At 38.9% G+C, this 23,803-nt stretch overlaps 2 protein-coding genes across 2 annotated transcripts in view; one reads left to right on the forward strand and one right to left on the reverse strand.

Annotated features, from left to right (window-relative positions):
- The window catches only part of LOC119732565 (transcription factor 7-like 2), a 28,696-nt gene extending 7,507 nt beyond the window's left edge, over positions 1 to 21,189 (forward strand). Inside the window, exons 6-7 of the mRNA XM_038206132.1 lie at positions 14,753 to 14,825; positions 15,976 to 21,189. Of these exons, the coding sequence (XP_038062060.1) occupies positions 14,753 to 14,825; positions 15,976 to 16,666 (764 nt within the window). The 3' untranslated portion in view covers positions 16,667 to 21,189. The remainder of the gene's footprint in view (positions 1 to 14,752; positions 14,826 to 15,975) is intronic.
- A 144-nt stretch (positions 21,190 to 21,333) lies between these two features.
- On the reverse strand, positions 21,334 to 23,801 carry LOC119732567 (UPF0728 protein-like). Its single transcript, XM_038206134.1, has 3 exons — positions 23,545 to 23,801; positions 22,589 to 22,708; positions 21,334 to 22,097 (listed from the first exon to the last, which is right to left on the reverse strand). Exons 1-3 carry the CDS (start codon positions 23,636 to 23,638, stop codon positions 22,033 to 22,035), a joined length of 279 nt encoding a protein of 92 aa, XP_038062062.1. The 5' UTR covers positions 23,639 to 23,801; the 3' UTR covers positions 21,334 to 22,032.
- Between the last annotated feature and the right edge of the window lie 2 nt (positions 23,802 to 23,803).

Genomic DNA, 23,803 nt, shown 5'->3' on the forward strand with positions numbered 1-23,803 from the left:
AAAAAAGGCCCGTACCCATGCCAGCTCATGCTCATGGGGTGGTGCTGTGGTCCAATGGTTATGGTGTTCGAAACCTGACGGGGAACGTGGTCCTTGTGGTCTTGAGCAAGGCACTTTACCATTATTGCTTTGTCCTTCGGATGGGACGTAGGTCCTGTGCGTTGTGTAATGCACGTTACACGTTAAAGAACCCAGTAACACTTAGCGCTAAGAGAAGGGGTTTGTTCCGGTGTTTCTGGCAGTGGCTGCAATATGCGCCGCAGCACCTTGTAAACCCTTATAAAGGTGCTACATAATGGGTCTCATATTTCTCATGAACTTCCTTTACGTGTCCTTAGAAATAATTACCAGCGCCTTGAGTACATAATTATTGGTAGATACGTGCGCTAAAGACTCCGGTATTATTCTGGTACCAGCCCATGCAAGACTGAAATTAAAGACACAGCTGTTCATTGGCTGTATCATTGTTTGTACAAATTTACACCAATTTCAGGTAAATTAAGACAATGTTTGGCATTAATTTTCAGCAACGACTCTTGCGTTTCACAGTTGCTTCGGTTATCAAAATCACCAACGTCACAATTACGACACTGTTAAATGAACAGATGGTGTTTTGAAAACAAATAGCGGGTATAAATAATTATTTCTGGTGTCAAGTTGGGGAACTATCAGTATTGTACATATGTAATCAAAATAAACCATACATATTTTGTGTCGACATCGACAATCTTTGAAGGTGACCTGAGTAAGAAAATAGTTAGATATGCCACCAAGAGACACATGATATTGACTTATTAATAAATACCCACAGACTGTTGCCAAAACCGAAACCGAAAAAAAAAATTAAAAAAAATAAAAATAAAGTGTTTTTATCTAACGATTTGACGGCACCCTCAGATTTTTTGCAATTCATTGATTCTCTTAATCAGTGGAACCGATGTGGATAAATCCCGCCACGAGTAAATATTCCCAGTTGGATAATTGCTAATGCAAACCGTTTAATTGAGTTAGTGGATGTTTCCCTTTTTTCCCTCACTTAACACAGTGAGGGATGTTTTAATATTCATGTTTCTCTAAGCGGTTCTTTGAAATTTGTATTTGGATTTTTTCTTTCTTTTCCCTTTTGACCAACAAGGTTATTTATGGTGTATAAAAATCTTTGACATGCATACATTGTAAGAGCAACATGTCAACTTACTCTGTTGTTCAGTTTAGACTATAGGTACATGTACATTGTAATAGAGCCATCATAGTGTTCATTACCAAGCAGAAGGTTGTTTTAAGAGCAGGATTCTCCATCAAGTTTTATACAGTGGGGTCTAAAAAAAGTTCGCACTTTTTCAGATATGCAGATTCCTCAAAATTGGGGAGACATGTTGAAATTGTTTTCAGATATTTTTAAACTACCAGATCTTGTATGGTGAAAACGGCGTTGAAAATAAAGCCTTAATTTAGAAATGACGGCCATTTACAGAAAAATGGTCAAAAATCAGTTTGTCCACATGCAAGTCTACGAGACTTTGTCAAAACAGTAGCACTGTGTGCACAAAGAAGTGCAATTACACAATTATGCGCTAACCCGGTAAGCACAGAATCTTTAGCTATGGGATATACCGGTACGCATGCGCAGAAACCAAAATTCCTTGCTAACTCACGAAATACATCTACGCTTACCGTAAGTGCGGATTTTTTGCTTAAGTAAGCAGGGATTTTTCGCTAACTGTAAGCAGAAATTGGGCCCTGTAGACTGGCCCTCTGGGACCAGCATAAAACAACAAACCAAAAAACAAGTAAACAAACAAAATCTACCAACAAACAAATAGTACAAGAAAAATCTTGTGCAACAATATTTTCCTGATTTGATGCTTGTGCGTATGTTGTTTTTCCCCCAAAATATGTGATTAACAGTGCTTTATTTCTGCGTGGCCGCTGTGAGATTTTTTCTTCTCCGAAGCTTCTACATTTGTGCGATATGCAGGGTGTTAAATATTTCATATAGAAAGGGGGCCCTGGGGGGTGGCCAGCGAAGGGGTGAACAGCCCACTAATCTCACTATTAATCCTCCCAGGAAAAGGTTACTCAGGGTCAGTCTTAAAATAAATAGATGTAACTTGGGGAGAAAAAGAGTTATTTGTGTTGTTAGATGTACCTGGTACATGTGAATAGTCAGTGGTTGAGGCATAGACTAGAGATTTCTTTTCTCATTTGTTTGTCTGATCCGAAATACAGGGCGAGAAAAAAAAAAAACAGAACCAACTGTCGGGACTATTGTTTGAGTGAAGTTCTGCATGTAGTACTTTCAAAGTCTAGGATATGAAGCCCAATTCATAAGCCTTCTTTTTAGTACAAGAATCATTCAAATCACTCATGTAATTTTCAAGTTACAGAATTTTAAACACAACCACCGTTTTAAAGTTCTGTCCACAGATCACAAAAAGGTAAGTGTCCTTTCAGCAAAACGAAAACAAACCACATAGGGATGTGTGTGAAGTGTTTTCATTTTGCTGAAAGAACGCACCCCTTTTTTTTGGTGTGATCGTGGACAGAACTTTAAAATGGTGGTTGTGTTTAGAATTCCGTAACTTGAAAAGTACATGAGTGATCTGAATGATTCTTGTACTAAAAGAAAGCTTATGAAATGGTCTTTCATATCCTAGATTTTGAAAGTGCTGCATGCAGAACTTCACTAAAACAATAGTTCCAACATTTGGTTTTTTTGTTTTTTTTTTAACTCGCCCTGTAGATCTACGGTACACAATAATAATAGGTTGAGATTTCTTTAGGGCTGAAGGATTGTTGCTGTGCCTTCAATTCTGGTTACAAGTTTTCAACAATTTTGGTTAAGGTTTTCAGGGTTGGTAGAGATTGTGGTTCTATTGATTAACCAGTAGGTTAGAGGTCTTGGGAACTTGGCCCATACCGGTACCCCACACCAGCCTTATCCAGTGGTCTCACCACAATTCTCCTTCAGGGTGGGGAACTTTTAAAAATGGTGGCTTTTGGCATTATTTTGGGGTGAGAAGATTTTTCTGTAAGGATGGAGAAAGTAAAAAGGTTTGCCGGAGTGATTCACCATTTCTTCAGTGAAGCCGGGGAAGGGGGGGGGGATTTTCCAGTTGGAGGAGGTGCCACCCTTAGGTATATCTTGTGAGACCGCTGACCCTATCCCACACCAAACCCAGCCCAGCCTTTACAAATGGGGAAATTGAAGCACATATATTCTTTGAATTATATGCAGCAAAACACCTCGTTAGCATTCCAGATCCTAATCTTCAAAAATTTGAAATACACAAAAACTCAAACGAGATCACTTGAAAAACACTGAATAATTATGTGATGCAGATTGTTCAGTCGCAAACTCGCTCTGTCTAAATTTCTTGGAATGCTGTTTTTGTTTTACTACAGCATATGTCTTTTAGGTCTTTTTTTTTGGGGGGGGGGGGCAGCAGGGGTTGGGGGGGGGGGTAGCTGAAAGGATTCAGGATATCTTTATATCCCAAGCCCGCTTTTGTAGAGCTGTGCATAATGAAAATGCTACTTCATCCGTCTTACATAGATAGTTCCTGTCACTTGATACCCGATCCGTAAAAAAAAAGAAAAGAAGTTTATATCCTTATAAAAATGAAAGGTTGACAACGGGGAAATTGACCAGAGGCAAGCGATGATAAGATAAGAAGGCCAAGACGAATCTTGCCGGAGACTGGGGTCGAGGGGGACAAGGGGTAGAGAGAGAAAGAAGGGGGTAAAGGGACGGAGAGAGAGAGGAACGGAGACAGGACAAGGACGACAATGATGATGAAAAATAGCCACAATGCTTCCCCAGTGTTATTCACAACACAAATTGGGGATCAGTGGTAGATCTTCAATCTTACGCTGCCCGCCGCGTCAGAGCCCGGGCGCTACGTGGAATTTTTTGTGTGTGTATGTATTTCTCTCCTTTCCTGATTCCTTTTGAATAATCCAACGGAAATCGAATCGTGCGCAAAACCAACAGCCATCCATCATAGACCAATCTCCTCTCCTGTCCGTGGCCTGCGGGTAGTTTGTGGAGAGAAGGGGGAAGATGAGTTGTTTCACAACTCATACTTCTCTCTATCTCTCTTTTTTTTTTCTCTCTCCTCCCCTCGTACTCATTTTTTATTCAAGGGGTGATAAATTTTGTAACATTGATTTGTGTGCTGGTACAGTGCGGACGTGTGAATGTGAGATTTGAAGGAATGGGGGGATTGCATAGAATTTAATCTATTTCCTGACATGCATGTACTGGTACATGTACTAGGGCACATGTGAAATTTGTCCCGAAACTTTTAAATGGATCATTCTATAAATTTAGCCCTAACCCTACTGAATCCAACAGGATCCAACTATATCATAAACCCGTTGGAGCCTGTTGGATTGAGCAGTAAATCCCTTGTACAGATGTACATGTACATATTCATAGTCGGATTCTGTTGGGTACTGGTAAATAACGCCAAGTTGCACTCTGTTGGATCCAGCAGACAACTAAAATTAGGCGCAGTTGGATTCTGTTGGATTTAGCAGGAAGTAACCGTTGGACCCTGTTGGATTTAGCAGGGCAGTCCTGAGGAACCGTTAGGGGGTTAGGGGGTTAGGGTTTTAATTAAGGTCCAAAGTGGGACATTTTTCATGTCCCTGTTACCTTGGAATATTGTAATTTTCCAGCCAAGTTACATTAAAGGGACATTACAACATTTGCAAACATCAAAAAACAAAACCACCAAATTATTATGAAATACCTTACTGGACTGCTAGTGAATGACAGTCTAAAGCATCCCGTGAAATAATGGCACCTGGTGTGCTGCCACTTTCAAGAAAAGTGGTATTTTTGTATCAATTTCCAACGATGGTCGGAAAAAGCTGGCTTTTTTTCAAATACTGCCCCCAATTTACCATATTTAGTTATAGTACAGGCATTATGTGAAAAATTAAGGGGTAACCTCAAACAAATTGCAACAGAAACCATTTCAAAAGGTTATTACTCAGAAAAATCTCCTCTATAACATATTAAAAGTCTTAAGAAATCCGAGTGGTGGAAAGTAGTTTTCTAATGTGTTTCTTAACTACACCCAGTACCACTTTTTTGCTACTTTATAATGGAATATTTAGTGATGCTGCAACAATATATTTAATACTAAACACAGAGAGTTGATCGTGTTTTATTATTGAGATGCCCATTGACTTCAGAAAAGATCTGTAGCTAATATATATATTATCTGCAATATTATATTCTATTATATTATTATATTATCTGCAATGTATATAGTTAAATATCAAAATAGCGCGTTTACATCACTTTTAAAATTACATGGCAAGTTTCGTGACTATCTAATTGGCACTAATCGATGTTTGCACTGATGAACATCGACTTAAACATAATCAAATTACTTAACATATATATGTCACTTCCAATTATTACAAGTGAAATGTTACTTTAACAGTGACGAAGACAGTAAATAAAAAAAAAGTACACTGATGTTACTTTTAAGCAGCTTTCTTGTGAAGCCCTTACACAGTTACTGAAACAACTTGAAGAAAAAAACATGAAAATTACATAATTATAAACAAACAACTGGTAATGAATAAGTTTCATTATGCATAACCCAATTTATTGAAAATAGCAATGTTCAGTGGTTCAAAATGGCCACTAATGACATGCTTTTTGATTTGGCCATAACTCTTGTCCTGCATTGCTTTTTGGAGTACTTTGAACAACAAGTTGTCCTTTGACATTGATTTCATCATCATTCCAGTCCGAGGTACCTTTTGAGATCCTATCTTTCCTATGGGGTATAATATTTTTTGTTAGGTGTCTAGCTCTTGTCAAAGTTGGTATAAGTGTTGGAAAATGTGATATCCCTGTGTCGCAGAGCGAACCCTTGCGCCGCGCTACTCAGACCGAAAATCAAATCAAGAACCGCAAAACTCAATCCGAAAATACGTGGGCGAGGGTTTTATACCCCTCCCGAATGGGTGCAAGCCCGGAATTGGTATGCAACAAAGGAAAAAGGAATTACGATTTGCATAATTTTAACAGTCTTGTGACACCCTGTACATAAACACATTTCAGGGACAAAAAATCCCTACTTTAAATCCGCTAGTACACTGCATAGGGATATCACATTTTGCAACACGTATGCCAACTTTGAGATGAGCCAAAAACCGAACAAAAAATATTTTTCCCAAATTTTTGATATTTTGAAGTGAACATTTTGGGGTTTAATTTTCATCCAAGTTTGTCTCAATTTCGGGTGCTCCACTAGGTCAAATTCAAGGTCAAATTAAAGGTCATAATGTCATTATACTTCAAATAACCCCGACATGAAAAAAAAACAATGGTAAATTTGGATTTCTCATGATGTAACCTTTCAAAAGAAACTAAGATTAACAAATTTGGCTCACAGATTATAGAAATATGGTCATTTAAAACTGGCAGCACTGTCCGTGTTGACCAAAATTGCCTGGGCGGTAGCGCAAAAACTGTTTGTCCGATGGTGCTAAAACTTACAATTTCGGCTTTTCAGCCGAAATTACCCCATAAACTAAATATGATCCAATTTGAAGTGGTTGGGGTTTCAAATTAAAAAGTTTTGGGGGTGATTTGACACTGAATGGCCCCAATGTCAAACGACAAAATGTTGATTAAAGTACTCCGAAAAGCAACTTAGGACGAGAGTTATTACTAGATAGCATATTATGTCGTATTTTTGGCCACTGCATTTTTCTTTGCTAAAGAAGGAGTTTTTCCTTCCTAAGCTGGAAATCCATTAGTAACATTATTTTCTATCTACCATGTGGCGGTCATCTTGGAATTCAAAATGGCCGCCATTTCGGGCCTAATTGGTTTCTAACTTCGGACCTGATTGTCATATGAATTTCAGTTTGGTGGCAATTAAACCCCATGTTTTTGATACCAAGGAACCCAAGAAAATCATTGTTGATGGGGTATACTCCCAGTGGAGTACCCCATCAACAATAATTAACTTGGGTTCCTTGGTATCAAGAACATATGCAGTTTGCCACCAAAATGGACTTCATAAGACATTTAGGTGCCACCTTGTTATTTAAATGAAATCCAAGATGGCCGCTATTTTTGAATATCCAATATAGCTGCCATCCATTTGGGATGCCTAAATGTGCTAATTGGATTCCCTGGTATCAAATTTATGGGGTTTGCACCGAAATTGACTTCGTACGCCATTCGAGTCCAAATTTATTATGCAAACAAGTCGAAAATGGCGGCCATGATATATTTGAAATATCCAAGATGGCTGCCATCCATTTGGAGTACACCATAAACAATAATGTACTCAGGTTCCTTGGTATCAAAAACATGGGTTTGCCATCAAAATGAACTTCATGTGACAATCAAGTCCGAAGTTATGATACAAATTAGGCTCGAAATGGCGGCCATTTTGAAATCCAAGATTGCCGCCACATGGTAGCTGGGTAAAATGTCTCCAATGCATTTCCGGCTTAGGGAGGTAAACGCTTTCCAAATATGGCAAAAAGGCCTTCTTAAACAAAAAAAAGCAAAAGTACATAACGGCCTATATATACTATTATGGGCAAATCATATGAAATCATGCAATTAGCGGCCTTTTGAATTTATGCAAAATAGGCATATTTTTACCACTTGGATTTTTAACAAAATTTTTTTAGGGACCTTATAGCAAAGCACTGTGAAATTTGACTTGGACTATCAGGGAAAATTCAATTGGTACATGTCCACACATGGCATCCATTATTTTAACTTTAATTTAGGTAAATTGATATACGGCATTTATGCAAATTATACGGCATTTGGAAAATTTCGGAAACATGGGGATCTTGGAATTTACCTAGGACTAGAATAATGAGTAAATCAAATGTGAAAGGACTAAAACTGTTGTTTAAATTACCTCCAAAATCTACCTAGTATGAGAAATATTACCAAATCAATGCGAAAGTCCTGACATATGCGGCCATTTTGGATTTATGCAAATTAGGCATATTTCCACCACCTCGATTTTTTAAGACTTTTAGTATGTCATTTCAGGGACCTTATAGAAATGCACTGTGTTGAAAAAAATTCTGTTGCAATTTGTTTGAGGTCAAACCTTATATTGCCTGTACTATTAGTCCGCATTTTTTTTGGCAATCGATTACACCCCTATGAACGGGTACAAGCCAGCTAGACTGGTTCCCTGACCTTACAATTCCCCGATGTCTATAAATTGCTCTGTTTCATCTTAAGTGGGGTCAGGGAACCAGACCACATGAACATGATTGTTTTTCTTGTTTTTTCCCCAGCATTTATGAACCCAAAACTTCAAACAAGACAGTGTAACAATATTTGCTATAAAATACCCCCTCCACCAACGCCTTTTTTTTCTGAAAATTACAGCAAAAGCAAATGTTGTATATTCCCTTTACTTGACTTCAAACAACTTTTATTTATTGGGTAGGTAGTTTGCTATTGCCGTTTTCCCCTGGCTTCCCCCTTCTACCTTCCCCCTTCTACCCCCCCCCCCTTTTGCCCCCTTTTGCCCCTCCCCCTACCTCCATGAACTCAACTGAACTTCCTGTGTACAAAATATGTGAAATCTGAAGGCCACAGGTCTGAAAAATATTGGTGTTTTCCCCCTTGCTACTCTTTAAACCACCCAACCGAATCAAGCAATCAACCTTGAAGTCGGCCATCATCAACTAAAATGTGACCTATCAAGCCCGCCTGCCCTAACCCAATCACTTTTAAAATATTCAAAGCCGCTTGCCAGCGCTCGTTTAATTATTCACTGTTTTGAAAGACTTTAGGCATTTCATTCTTCTTCTTCGCAGTAAGTCCACTAGGCTGATTGAAAAAAAAGTCATACAATCAATTGTAATCGTGTTCAGTCAGGATTTTTTTAAGAGGGAAACGTAACACATGTATTGTAATTTCTAGCCTCCTGTCTTTGAAATTGCCATGATTAATCACTGTCATTTTTTTTTAGCCCGGCCACATTTCAAATCAAGGAGACAAAGTGTTCCCCCAACCAGGCGTTGTGTTCAATGAGGCAGAACAAAAAAAACTCAGATGTCCGTTGTGCCTAAAAATATCTGGCAAAACAGAAAACAGGTGGACATTTAAAACAAGATTCCAGTCAGTTTAGAACTAAATTAATTTTTTGTTTTTTAAATCCACTTTTTAAAACTTCAGATTTTTCAGTTAGAAATTATGACAGACTCATTTGGAAAAACTGTGGAGGTGATAATTAAATACTTGCTAAGAAAAACGTTTAGATGGAAAAAAGAAACACATAATGAGGACCTTTTTTTACTGAACTTTCATCTGTTGCTTTTTTCCCCTGTTTTGGAGGTTTTAGATTGGAAAATGTGTGTAATTTGTTTTTTCTTCATTTCATCTTCTCTTGGAAAGTTGTTTTTTGGTTAACATTTACTTCTCTTTTGTGGCGCATCACAATTTAATACCTTGAAAGAGTGAGTGGGTGGCCAAAAAAAAAAAAAAAAGGAAAAATCCTCTTAGATTATTATTTTTTCCTTTTTGTTCATTTCTTTCCGATATCCTGCGTCCTTGCACCGAGGAGACAAAACGAACAAAAGAATACAATTTTTTTAGTCCCTCCGAGGAGGCCTTTTCCGTTCCTTTGATATCCTCGTCCCGGCCATTGGCAAAAGAGATTTGTTTTATTGGGTTAAGATGTCGTCCAATCTAGGTTATTCCCGCTCACGAGATTCCTCCCTGGAATATGGCGGATTGTTGTTTTTTTTCCCCCAATTTTTTTCTTCAATTTTTTTTTACATTTGCCTTCGGTCTCTTATTCCCCAAACTCCTTCTTTTTTTCCCTTACCGGCATTTCCTTCCCACTGTTTTCTCTTGTTCAACCTCTCTCTCTTGTCTTGTCCTCGCACGCTCACACAAAGAGACATTTGTTGCGAAAAAAAGGAAAGACGGAAAGAAAGAAAAAAATTGTGCTGCCGGACACGAGAGCCGGCTGCACACCGCATGTGTCATCTCTCCTTTTCTTCTCCGTGGTGTTTTTCCAACCTCGGCCTTATGGGTAATCTACGCTTAGAGGGATCCGCCCGAGGGGAGTGGCCACATAAAGCGCTGGAAAAAAAAAATAATAAAAATGAAAGAAACAACGCGAGAAGTGGGAAGGGAGTCGCATCCTACTCCCTGCAGTATCACCTTACCGGGCCTGGAAACACTCTGTTGTTTTTGGTGCATGGCCGTGTAATTTCCAAAACCTGAACGAGTTTTTTTTATTTTTTTAAATATTTTTTTCATTATTCCTTCCCCCCCCCCCCCTCTTTCATCCGCTTTTTATCAGTCCGAAGAATCCCCGTGTTTGGCAAAGAGATTGCTGTCTCATTCTGCCCGGGCGCGTTTGTAGGCCTACCGGAGGAAGGGGGTAATTTGTGTAATGTTTGCTTGCCCGTGGCACTACCTCCACTGAGGATTTGCTGGCGACTATTTAGAAATGAAAGCACAATTACTAAGGGGGTTGACATAGGAATTGCTTTATATGGCTGGGCCCCTGTCTCGCTTTATCCTGTATGCATGGGTCGTTGTTCAAGTCGGGGCTAAGTTTCGAAAGGGGGGGGGGTGAAGCAAGGGGATATCCTGCAGACGTGTGAGTGGGTGTATTGTTTTGTACTTGCAAGACAAATTTCGGAACAGTCGGGTTAAGAAGTAAATTGAACGTATCTCTTTTGAACATGCTGAACGCATTATTGTCGAGAAAAAGCCATTGGAACTTTTTTTTTTCTTCAAAACTTGGATCCTAAGTCCTGTTTCAGACCCTCATTTGTTTGTTTTGGGGTTTTTTGGGGCAAAGTAGTTGTAAGGCTTTGGCTCCTGAAATTGAAAATGTCATGTACATTGTAATCCAAGAACACTGTTTCAGGTGCTCACGTAAAAAAAAAGGATATAAAATAAATTTAAAAATAACAAACTGGAAGAGGAAAATCTTGTGATCAGTCACCATCAGTGATTCCACTTGCAAAGTTGACATGTGTGGATAATTTATGATGGGTCTGGCTAATACCGACAAAACAATCATCCACAACTTTATCCTCTTGTGATTGATCATGCAGTCTGTTTTTGAAGAAAACTTTGAAAGTTTTTTTTTTGGTGTGTGTGTGAGTGTTGGTTGGGTTGGAGGGGGGGGGGTTCTTTTCTTCTGTAATTGGCTGGGTGTTGAGCTCTCTGTAGTAACAACTCATAATCGGTATTAATAGACCCTTTTAAGTAATAACAAATCTTGTTTGAAATTAATTTAAAAAAACCCAGCTTTTCCCACCTTTGGATAAAATTTGTTTTCCTGTTTCATTTTCGAATGCAAAATAATTATAAATTAGAGATTTGATCACCACTACTCCCATAGACTTGTGCAGACTTTGCTGCATTGAAGTACAGATAATCACAAAATGTACTCCGTATGTAGTGTACAGATGCAGTGCCAATTTCGCTAATTATTTTAACGAAAGCGTGGGATCTTTCCCACCTTGTCAAGAACATAAATCCATGCATTTGAACTGGTCCCCTTCATCACGGTCACCAGTTGTTGGGGTTGGGCTTTGTTCTCTGTGTGATTGATGAGGTCGGGAGTGTTGATTGGCTGTTCCTGAGCGCCACCTGTGATGGTCCTGTCTCGCCAGTGTTCCCAGGAACCCACTGACAGATTTATGGCGGCGCTTGTTGTTTTGTGTTCACTTGCGTCTCAGACACTGTAAACCTACACTTACGTGATTTTGACACTTGCAGAAAATTCCAATTTTGAATTGGCCATTCTGTGGTTGAGGTGACAATTTCTAGTCAACTTTGTGATTGTTACTATCAATTTACAGTATTACACAGGGATGGGATTGGTCTGGATTTTCCAGATTTGTGGATTATAAAAAAAAATCAAAAATGGGGAAGTTTTTTGTGACTGCATTTTTTCTTGTACATCAAAAGTTTATCTGAGAGTTTTGCAATGGGCTGTTTGTAGGAGTGTCTTTTTATGCAAATTGTAGACCCTGTGTTACTCTGGGGCTCCGCCAAATATTTTTCATTGATTTTTTTAACCCCCCCCCCCCATCTCAGCCCTGGTTTTTAGAGAGTTCCATGATAACAAACCATCTCCTTCTTACAATATGTTTTTTTATTACATGTGTATATCCTATTAAAGCTGTTCTTGTATTATTTTTTAGGTATCTGTTCAACACCACTTTCTTTGTACTTTCTGCATTAAGTTTCTACAGCAGATTTTGGCACAAAAATAAAGACCTGTTTCCCAATGTGTGAATTAAAAACAATTTAAAGAAATTGCTTTTTGTGGTTAAACAGGCAGAGGGAAAAGAAGTCCATATGTTGCTGTTGATTTTATTTAAGAAAAAAAAAGTTTTTGCTTTATCAACTGGCACAGGTTCTGTAAATTGGCCCAGCGCTGTGCCGTGGGTTACGCACGGTTGACCACAGCAACTGCATCAATAGGCCCATTATTGTAATTATGGGCACAAGGACTGTTTACCTCCAAAAAGAAAAAAGAAAATCGGGGTGCTAAAAAGTACAGTCGCACTTTTACTAAATTATCAATTTGAAAAGATTAACGTCAAATTGTAGACTGATTTATGGTCTGTTCATTTGTGACAACTTGAGCCGCCTTTTTTATCACTCTCTCAGACCGGTTGATATTTTCATTTCTGTCGGCTTTTAATGATGAGGATCACCTGTCACTGTGAGAAAAAAGGGGCAGAGCCAACGAAAATAGTTTTGGGGGGTTAAATGTCATTGTACTTTTGAGATGTGTGAGTGTGCACTCTGATGCATGGGCGACTTGTTTGTCCAAAATTCTCACCATTTTTATTTTCTTTTTCTTTTTCCAGTTTGTTCTTCATGCGTTTGTTTATGCATGTTTGTGAAATTCTTTAATTTTTTTTTCTTTTTCAAATTCCTGTCTTTTGTAAGAGTTTTTAATGCCCCAAGGGATGTCACGGTTTAGTAAAGATGCCTACTTTGCAAGAAATATTGGACACAATTGGTTGCGCTCACGTCCTGGCACTTAATTTTTTTTTTGTTATCGCTTCAACGGTGAGCGCTTCCGATGGCCTTGTTCTTCAATGAATGGAGAAAAAAAAAGCAGAAAAAATTGGCAACAGTTTATTTTAATAATATCCCCTAATGGCAGCCTTATCAATTGACGGTTCGGTTGGGCCCCCAAAACACCCATTGTGTAGTTGTGAAAGTGGGTTGGTGTGTTTCATTTATTAGGTGCAAGCAATTTGATACTTATTATAGGATGATTTAGAAAGGACGTTTGCCCATTGAGTCCTGAATCAAAAAAGTGCAAGTTTTCAAAACAAGCCACCTTGATTTCTAAGTACATGCATTGCTATTGCTGCAGTAGCAACGGCTTCACTGTCCTAACCCCATACCCAAACCCACGACCTTCCCAGCCTAGTTTTTATTCAAGATTTTATTTTACTTGTCAGCGGTGATATTTGTCAGGATTTTTTCCTCGATTTTGGGATTTATTTGTCAGGATTTGTCCTGATTTCACAATTTTTAAAGAATCCCTTTTGAAATCTGGAATTTCTGAGGTTTTACTGTAAAGGTGTTTTTACCAGTTTTATATACAGTTTATATACAGGTAGAACAAAAGAAATGGGTATTTTTAGGGCTGCCTTGAGGCAACCCTCAAACTTTCAGACGATTATCTCACAAAAGAAATTAACCTTTGTACCGGTAGTTTCCCTCTATCAATATGAAATGGCAGTACATTTATTTTGGTGGTGTTTAATGTCTGGCTCCGTATTGATGTTGTGCATCGGGTCGGGTTAACCAGGCCAAACCGACCCGAAACATTACAGACATAAACCGAATTCAATCTGAAACCGATCTGAACTCCCCGAATCCGACCCGACCCGACCCGAAACCAAACCAACAGAAAAGACCCAAATATATCTGGCTTTGGCAACTGTGTATGCTTTTTTTGTGCCTGAACGTACCCATGTCGCATGGTAATCGTCATCTCTCAGTAAAGAGTCATACCGTACCGTGAAGACTCATAACGTTACCCACTGCTGGGCCTACGCATTTGTAGACTGTGTGATAGCCGCAAACCACATTCGCATTCGCCTGGTGGGAACTGTTGGTCTTACCGGTACATGTCACATTAACTCTGCAGTAATATTGCACAGCGTGAATTTCCGAACTGTTTTGTTTTGTTTTTTGGGGGTTTAGTTTGGGTTTTTCACAAGATGGCTTTACCGACCCGACCCGACTTGAAAATATTCAAATATTCAAAATCGACTCTGACCCAACCCGACTGAATTGATGGTCGGTATAGGTTTTGGGATGGGTTGCACAACATTATTCCGTATTAGATTATATCTCAACTGATGCATCTATTTTTCATTGACCCGTCATGGCATGATGGCATAATGAATGCACATTGACAATCATTATCTAAGTTGAATGATTCTGCCCATCTGTGCATTTTAACGTTTTTTTTTATTGAAGAAATATGTAGATCTGCAGATGTGTTTTTCTTTTTGTCTATGTTTTTTTTAAAGATTTGTCAGGCCTGAAATATTGATTAAGTTTCTAGCTAAGCATATTGACAATCACCTTGATACAAAGGTCAAGGAGACTTAGGTCAAGGAGACTTCGTTTTGCAACATTGTTTGAAAGGATTTTTGACCATTTTCAAAGTTTTCTGGCTCATTTAAAAAAAAATTGTATTATTGTCTGTGATTATTTCAGAACCGTCCACTCCAAAGAAATGTCGAGCTCGCTTCGGAGTCGACCAGCAAGAATTCTGGTGCAAACCTTGCAGGTATGTGTTTCATTTTAAGGCATTTTTAAAAAATCTCTTCCTTTAGTCATGTAGTGAGGAAAGAGGGTTTAAGACTAAGTCTGACAAAATCAGGAATTAGTGAGAAATTCCATATTTTTGTGTGTGTTTCTTCATTCCATGTATTGCTACATGTACCTTCCATTTACAGTCATCAATGTTAGTTCCTTTTGTTCAGCCGTCCAGCCACTATACCTGAATCTCCTTTTCCAGTATTTAACACAAGAGGGGGCTATTTGTAGTTACACAGAGTGATGTTGCCTTTTAACAAAGCTTTATAGAACACGGAAGAGTTTTGTGGAGCACTGTAACGGATCAATGATCAATCCATGAAAGAAATAGTAAAACACAGACTCCGAGCGAATGCTGAAAAACTCATCACAGTGTCATTTCTTGGAAAAATCTGTAAATAGAGAGTATAGTAATTAAAGGAATAAATAATAAACAACTATAATAAAACAAAATAATAAACAACTAACGATCCCGTTAGCTCGGTGGCCGAGTGGTGAGACATCTGCACTAGAAAGCAGGAGGTCGTGGGTTCGAGTCCCACCCGAGTGATTTTTTCCAACTTTCACTCGGGAGGTAACACACTGAGTATACAGTGTTTAAACCTCGGTGAAGGGCAAAACCTAATTTGATAAATAAATATGTGCTTGGCCAGTTTTAAACAAGTATATTTAAAACCAGCCGAAGGCGAAGGCCATTTTTTATGCACGACCAGGCCCCTAGCCGATTGTAAACGTACCAGCCAATCACATATTGATTCCCATTCATAAATACCTTTCAGTTAAAAAGTCGCAAAATTCCAAAAATTTCCAACAATTTTGTTCAACAATTTTACCTCATGTTTTGTGAAACACTCCTGTTGTGCCATGTTGTTCGATGTTGGAATAAAGTGTTTAAAACCAACCAGTGTTTTATCAATGAATATCAGCCCTTTAAGTATCAGCCATTTAAAACCACCCATGTTCGACCAATACATGTACCAGTAGGAATGATTAAACTGCCTCAGGTATTTATGAATTTTGCTTTAAGGTAATTATTATTATTATCCACAAATCATTATTAATATCCACAAATCATTATTAATTATTTTCCTTTTTTGTGATAATTTTATTACACCAACTAGGAGAAAGAAGAAGTGCATCCGGTACATCTGCTCGGATGAGAACGGCCAGAACAAAGACGACAGTTGCGACAGTGACGATGAGCCCAGCTTCTCCCCACCCGCCTCCCAGAGGATGCCTGATAACGGCCTGGGCAGCAAGGAAGGGCCAGAGATCACCAGGCCTGCGACCTCTGAACCCATGCCCCAGAGTTCCTCAAGTCACAACCACGCCCCGCATGGCGAGCACACCAACGGCCACAGTCACCACCGGGAAAGGGCGCCCTCGTCTTCGTCGTCATTGTCGGAGCCGCGAGCACCACCCCCGCCACCCCCACCACTGCCCCACACCCAGGCGTTCTCCAACGCGTCATCGTCCGCCGTCGTCAGTACCCATCAGCCCACAATGCATCCGTCGCCTTCGCCGATGGTCTCGCAGACGTCGCCGGCGATAGTACACCTCCCCCATCCCTCCATCGCGCACTCGGGTCACCCCATGTCCTTCACGAGCACGCCGCCCATGATGGTGTTCCCCTCGCAGTCTTCGCTCTTCGCAGCTCACGCCACCTCCCAGGCGGACATGCTCAGGGGACCGGCCTTCCCGAATGGGCTGACCCACCACGGACTCTTACAACTCCACGCACAATCGCGGCCGCCTCCCACACCCGAGATGCCGCAAGATCTCAGCATGAAATCTGCGACGGTCACGGCATAGTACAAAAAACAAAACAACAAAAAACTTGTTTCATAAATTAACAATTGTACATAGAGAACTTATTAATGAATAATTAACGTAAACGAAGAAAAAAAACCACGACGAAAAAGTACCACCGGCCGTTCATCCAGCTGCCAGTCTCTTGGGTTTTTTAAAGAGCGACGGGAAGCGATTGTGATACCTTGATGTTTTTAACTTTTCTTTTCTTGAAAATAAATAAAACTGTCAATAAGAATGTCTGTGTCTTCAGTGCGTCGGAGGATGTGCAGCTATTTAAGCAAATGGAAGACGGGAGTTATGTTGGTAAATGTTTACCTTCTTTTCTGTTTTCGTCTGATGTATTCGTGCTGCAAATTAACACAGAGTAGGTCTGGTCTAGTGAAACTTTTAGCTTGGAGATAGAACTGATAGACCCATGGAGGTGGCATTTGTACAAGTCTGAGCATTGCTCAAGAAAATTTACTGACATTGGAAAAGAAGGCGGATTGTGTCTGACTTGGATGAAGCTGGTGTAGCTTACAACCTGAAGCTTCCTCCCTCCGTTGATCAACCAAATACGCACCAGCCTCATAATTCCAATCCACAACTTTCCCAGCGTGTGGATATTTGTTGATGCAGTTATATACCCATGGTACTTGTGTAGTTGATTCAACAACCCAACTTGCTGACAAGCCAAGGAATTGTAGTTTTTACCAAATCAAGATTCCCGCACCTGGGTGTAATATCAAACTTTGGGACACTGCAGTGCATGCTGGGATAGGGTGAAAGAACTTCTTTAAAATGTCCCGAGAAGACAGGTTTCATACTCGGCGTGAAAACGAACAGGAATGCAAATTTGTAATGTCATGGCAAGTTTTCGCGCTGCAAATTCGTTTACAAAAAATGAACGTGTTTCAACTCCAGCGAATTTCGTAGCAAACATTTTATGACGTCAAAATTCGCTTTGTGTTCTCATTTGTGTGAAATGTAAACCAACCTTAATGCGTTGTAACCGTGTTTTGGAAATGCTGCAAGAAACGTCTCTCTACACTTTCATGGAAACACCGAGTAGCAGAAAGGGATTTGAGTTTGGTTGTACATTTTATGTATAGCGCCCTCGCTTACTCATGGATAAGGGTAAATGCTTCACTTTGATTGGCTGGCTACTTTCAGGAAAGACTGTTATCTTGTCCCTCGCACACCATTCTTTCTCGTTAAAACATCAAATTCACTTTCAGACTTCCAAGATGGAAAAAAAAAACATCTTCTGTATTCATCAAGTGATGTATTTATGTCAGTGTCCAAAAATGACCTTTCAAAGACAAAATCCAGTATTGATATTTTTTAGTACCTGTTTTGTAACTTAAATAGATACCCCAGACATGTTTTTAAAGATTTTTTATGCAAAACAAAGTTAAAACTGTTGAACTGCCATCACCAAAAAAAATTAGTATCTGTTACCTGAAATGTTCTGTCAAAATTGTTTTCCTTGGGTTTTGAAAACTTTCAGGATTTGTTCGTTTTCAATCATGCTAAGTTTTAATATATCAGTGTTTGAATTCCTGTTGTCTGGAAGATTTGAAAACCTGGAAGCTACTATGAAAATAAGATACTCTGATAAAAATTGAACAAGTACACTTTTTGAAGAAAATTTTCCAATGTTCACATTTTGAAATCCTTCAACTTCTACATTACGTGTACTGTTTACTAGAAATGTCATTCAGTGTGTTGAGTAGAACTGGCCAAATCCTTTTATCTGACAGAGACCACTTTTAAAGAAAGTCAGTTTGGGATCCTTTCAAGTCCGTTTTATGTGGTTGAATATCTACAACGTCCAGAATCTCTTTCCTTCAAAAAGAAAATAACTCGCTTTTCTCCAAGGTTTTAGTCAGATAATTGCTCCAGCCAAAATCTACTTACAAATTTCGATCTTCCAAATCTTCAACTGTCTATTTTTAAACAAAAAGATTATGATCGGGTCATTCAAACAGTCCTTCAGATAGTTTAGATCAAACCAAAGATTTTTATCGCAAATTATGCACCGTTGAGACAAAGAAACTGCAATGATGGATCCAGGATAGTCTTGAGAAATTGAAACGGGATTGAAGTCTTGCAAAGTATTACTTATGTAAAATGTGGTAATGTAAAAACGGAAAAATAAGGTCAGTTGGTGAAATTTAAGGAAAGATTTCCTAAAAAGGGTACAAAAGTTCTCTGATTTTATGATGGTTTTGTACATCTTGTTCTTCAAAATCTGATTCAGTCGTTAAGAGAATTTCATTAATTAAAAGAACTGTTTCATCAGTTCATTAATTGAATCCTAAATAGAACGGTGTATAGAAAATGTGCACAGTGCATTTTTACACTGTTCATGACATGCAAGGGGAACATATCCTGGCATAATTTGCCCACCAGAGGGCAGCAAGCAGTATCATTGCTGAACACCAACTAAATCTTCCAAAAGAATTTTGTAAATTGTAGTTGGTTTGCTTGAAATTTCCAGCGTACTAGGCTCATGACATGGGGAGATTCCCCATGTTCTGAGCCTAGTTAGCTGTTGCTAGTTCAAGGTGATCTTCTTAGTATCATCCCATTCTGATAGAAGAAGTCTCCAACAAGTAACTTTAATGAACAAAACAAATTAAGAAATGTACCACCAAAAGTTTTTCCCCAAGCATTTTTTTACTAGAATACTTTTGATAACATTTCAATGCAACTTTGAATTTTCAGTGTTTGAGGACACAAGACAGAAAACATGGTCCTTCGGGAGCGTCTGTAACTGTGCAGATGATGAACTCCTCTCTCACCGATATGACAGAGAATTGTTTTGTTTGTTTGTTGGCCTGGGTATTTTGAATAAGAATGGTGGCCAGGGTATTTAGAAGAATTCTGAGACACACCACATGTCCAGTGTAGCCTGGATGACATACCATAAAAGAACTCTTGGGTATACTAAAACCCTGTTTGGTTTTACTCAAAGTGTTTCGGCACTTTACTGATCTGGTCTTGTGCGATGATTGGTTTATTGTTGCGATGGGAAAAAAAAAATGCAATTCTGTTTACAAAAATCACAAATGTTTCAGCACATATTCAGTGCCGTTACCTAGATGTGTCGGAAGTTAATTTTGCCACTTGTTTTATTTTTAGAGTGTGTCGAAATTTAGAGTAAGTTTCTTGCGTCCAAGTTCCATTTCTAAAATTGTACGTCCTTTTGCAAACTGACTAAATTCAGCATTATTAATTCATCCTACATTAGAAATGTCAATTTTAAATTATTATTCCCAATTATGAAGAGCAATTTGTATTTTTCATATCAAAATGAATCATGAAATATAAATTTTCCGTCTTCGTTCATCTCAGTGGAATTATTAAAGTTTTTAAATTTAAGGATATATACTTTGATTTTTACTCTCCCTCCCCCCCCCTTCTTTGTCTGAAATTGATTCAAAATCATGAACGGATAGAGGAAAACCTATGTGTTGGGATTTTTTTGAAATAATGTTTTAATGTTTATTACTTACAAGATTATATATATTGTCAGCATTCAGAAGGATTTGTCTTGTTTCCAGGTGATGTGCATTGTTTCCCTAAAAAGAAAAAAGACTAAAAAATGGCACAGCTTTTAGCCAAAACTTATTTATTGGCTAAATATGTCCTTAATTTCCAGTTTTAAGGTCAACCCACATTGAATACCGTCAAAACACTGACGCAATGGTCCAATACAATTGTTGGTTGTTTTTTTCCGCAATTGTTTCCCAAAAGATATTGCCAAACCAACCTATTTTGAACAATTCACCTATTAATTATGGAATAAACTTGCTTTACTTTTGTTAAAAAACAGGAAGTTATAAGTATTCAGTTTTGCACTGCATTACGTCGTGACTGGCCTCAAAAGTAAAATGAATACCAGCCAAACGTAAGGGCACATTACTATGTAAAATTGTGGCTAGAAACCGGTGATAAGCAAATTCCGTGATAAAGCCCATCAGTAAACTGAGAAGTTGACAAGGGGTCGGCTAGTAGTTTGATGATGTCATTGGTCTATTTTAAGAACCACGTCAGCCAATCCCTGTTCAGTTCAACCTCCTTGTGCCATATTTGGGGTTTTTTTTTAGGGGAACAATTCTGACAAGCTCACCATTTTGGATGGAAACAGTTACTATGTCAGCCAGCAATAGACGTCATTGTCTGGTGTTTTTGAAAGAGTGTTTGCAACAGAACACTCGCCGTTGAGAATCTTTCTTTTTTATTAGCAGTTTTATATTTAATAGTGAAACCGATTCGAGTAGTTTGGAGACAGTTTTGTTTTGTGTTAATACCTCATTTGACAAGTGTTTGAAACGCTTTTTGAGTTATTTTTGTTACAGTTAATAATACTCCCATAATTCTCTTCCGTTTGGTTTTTGCACCGTGTGTAAACATAACAGCGTTATATTAAATGTACGTATGTTGTTTTTTTGAAATTGTTCATGTACAATGGACGGATAATTAATATGTATGATAAAATAAATTTGTTCAGTTGGTACAAAAATGTAAATAGAAAATGGTGTGTTTTGGTGCATTTTTTCTAATAGATTTCAGCTCTATCCATTCTGTTAAAAAGTGCAACTACACAAAGAAGGCTTATATTGCTTTGCAGCTTGGTTGCTTCAGATAAAAAGAACCTAAATAAGGTTACAAGAAGACAATAGTTTTCTATTAATACAGTCATTTAATTACAAAATGTACAAAATTTACATTTTTTTTACAAGAAAGGTAACTGGTTTTTCTTTTACCCAACAAGTGAAGTAATTTTCATAGTCTTTTTAAAACGGCCTTTAAAATAAGATCAAAGGGGGAACCGATTTGAAAGTAAAATCCAAAGCAACAGAATTGGTCATAGTAGATAGAAAAGCTAACTGAACATCTCATTACTGTGCAATTAACCGGGTCTGGTGCCCTGAAGCTGTGATGAGGCCAATAGCACTGAATGTAGATGAATGCTACCAGACTCGCTCACTGTTCCTTGTAGCCTCAGTCCTATAGACTAATTGGGCGGCAGCCATTTTCTGCGGTGGCACCGGGCTCACGCGAGTCGTGCTCAGGTAAAACGCATGCACTCTGGGCTCCTTTGACAAATAGGGGTTCCAAGATACATGCCCGCCTAGTCCTTAAGAACGCGTGTGCGATATGTGCATGAGCGTGACAACACTGCAAAAAAAAAAAGGGTTCTGATTTTGTTCAGCAAATTTCATTATAGACTTGTATGCACGAGAACCAGGTTCTCGGCCAAGCAAAATCCAAGAACACATCCTTATCGGCCATTTGTCTCCAATTTGTCCCAGTGTGTTTGGAATTGGATGCATCTCCATGCGTACTGCATGTCGTATCCCTCCTGATGCAGAGATCTAGAATGCCTTCCTGACAGCTTCCAATGCGTCGTGACATAACTTGTCCAACTGACCGTCGCTCCCTGCAGCAAGGACAGAAAATTAAGTACAAATGTTACAAAGTTACACTGGTTTTTGCCCCTCTGGGTCATTTTAAAATTGAACTAAGGTGCATTCCACTTGGAAAAACAACTCAAACATTGCCAATGTTTGCAATCTTTTTCATGCATATTCAATGGGAAATTATTGAGAAAAGTTTGCAGTTGGTGTAAGTTGGTGCAGTTGTCCTTGCTTTGCATGCATAATGCTTCGTGTATTAGTGTCTCACAATAGGAAAGTTCTTATTTGGGATGTTCCTTTTAGGAGCACAGAAGGTATGGGAACTCACTTCGTTTTGCAAGGCGACTATTCTTAAAGTTTTGGTCTTAAGGCTGTGGATAGTCACTGTACTATGTCAATGCTAAAAACTGAAAAACTGTAACCACAGCCACAAAACAGTCAATTTTGACACAGCCTCAACATTCACTCACACACATTAAACAAGGACTTCCAAGATTGAAACGTGTCTACCTACCATAGTCCATCTGTGTGATGTCGCATCGGTACACTGTCTCCCCGTTCACAATCAGCTCTACTTTATTCCAGTCATCGATGGGGCACAGCTCCACGGTGTGACCGTCTCCTGACAGCAGAGCTACGAGAAGAAGATTGGTAAGTGGTTTGGGGGATATCCGATTTAGGCCTAATTTTTTGTGTTACTGGTAGTGATCTGACAAAAGTTCTTTTGCAACAGCACTGGTCAGTCACCACCGTTTAAATTGCATCTGTGCCTGCTTTTTTCAAACACAATTTTTAAGACTGATTTCCTGCGAGTGTCGGGAAGGGTAATCGCAGACACTGCTTTTGTGAATTTGAATGAAGGGCCCCCAGGTAGAACAGTTCATTGACAACTGATGGGGCTATAACACGAAATATATAAATAAAAATTAAACTGAAAAACAAGTAGGTCGAAGTGTGAAGAGAAAAGACACAGATATTGCCCCTTTTCCCTTCCCACAGTGAGACAATGACATGCACACTTTGAATTTAATTAGTGGCTATTGTTACAGCAGCCGTAACGTAATTTTTGTCTGCTATATATCGTTATGGCATTGCAAAAACACCATCACAAATCTATATATTTATAACTGCCCCACCAACCAGAGTGCTTTGGTAGCTCGATTGGTTAAATGCTTGACTACCATGCAGAAGGTCCTGAGATTGTGGGCTGCCGTAACAATAGCCGCTGCATTTAACCTACTTTCATCGTCACTGAATTGAATCTTACTTAGGCAATCTAGTCTAAGCAAAACTTGTCCAGTCAGTGGGGACGCTAAGTAATTCGCATGCATCTGCATCATGCCTGACAAGGTCTTGGTCACAAGTATGTGAAGGTATACGAGTAAAAGATGGCTAGGCCCTTGCCTACTGGTACTGCGATTTCAGAAAAAAAAAACATAGGCCTAGTTTCACACGACCACGGTAGCCTACCTTGCAAACCTTCCAATCGAGATGTTCGGTGTTCAACGATGCCACACGCTCGATATGGGCCATATCGCACCGTAACTAGTGCACTTTTCGGCATATTTAATCACTGTGTATTCAACTTCAATATTCTTTCACACGCAGTTCTTCGGAATTTTGTAAAAACACCAAGTTTCTGAAGTAGAAATGCGGGAAATTGATAGGGAAAATGTGTCCTGTTGTCTAGATACGGATCGTTTGTTGTGCTCAGCTGTCATTACTCCAC

This window comes from Patiria miniata, unplaced genomic scaffold (genome assembly GCF_015706575.1).
Source record: "Patiria miniata isolate m_02_andy unplaced genomic scaffold, ASM1570657v1 HiC_scaffold_24, whole genome shotgun sequence".
Classification (NCBI taxonomy): Eukaryota; Metazoa; Echinodermata; class Asteroidea; order Valvatida; family Asterinidae; genus Patiria; species Patiria miniata.

Excerpts from the sequence above, each read along its gene's own strand:
- LOC119732567 (XM_038206134.1), bottom strand. The coding sequence starts at position 23,638 with ATGCCGAAAAGTGCACTAGTTACGGTGCGATATGGCCCATATCGAGCG. Across the intron at positions 22,709-23,544 it reads TCGATTGGAAGGTTTGCAAG|CTCTGCTGTCAGGAGACGGT; the intron begins GTAGGCTACCGT and ends TTCTTCTCGTAG. Across the intron at positions 22,098-22,588 it reads CATCACACAGATGGACTATG|GGAGCGACGGTCAGTTGGAC; the intron begins GTAGGTAGACAC and ends TCCTTGCTGCAG.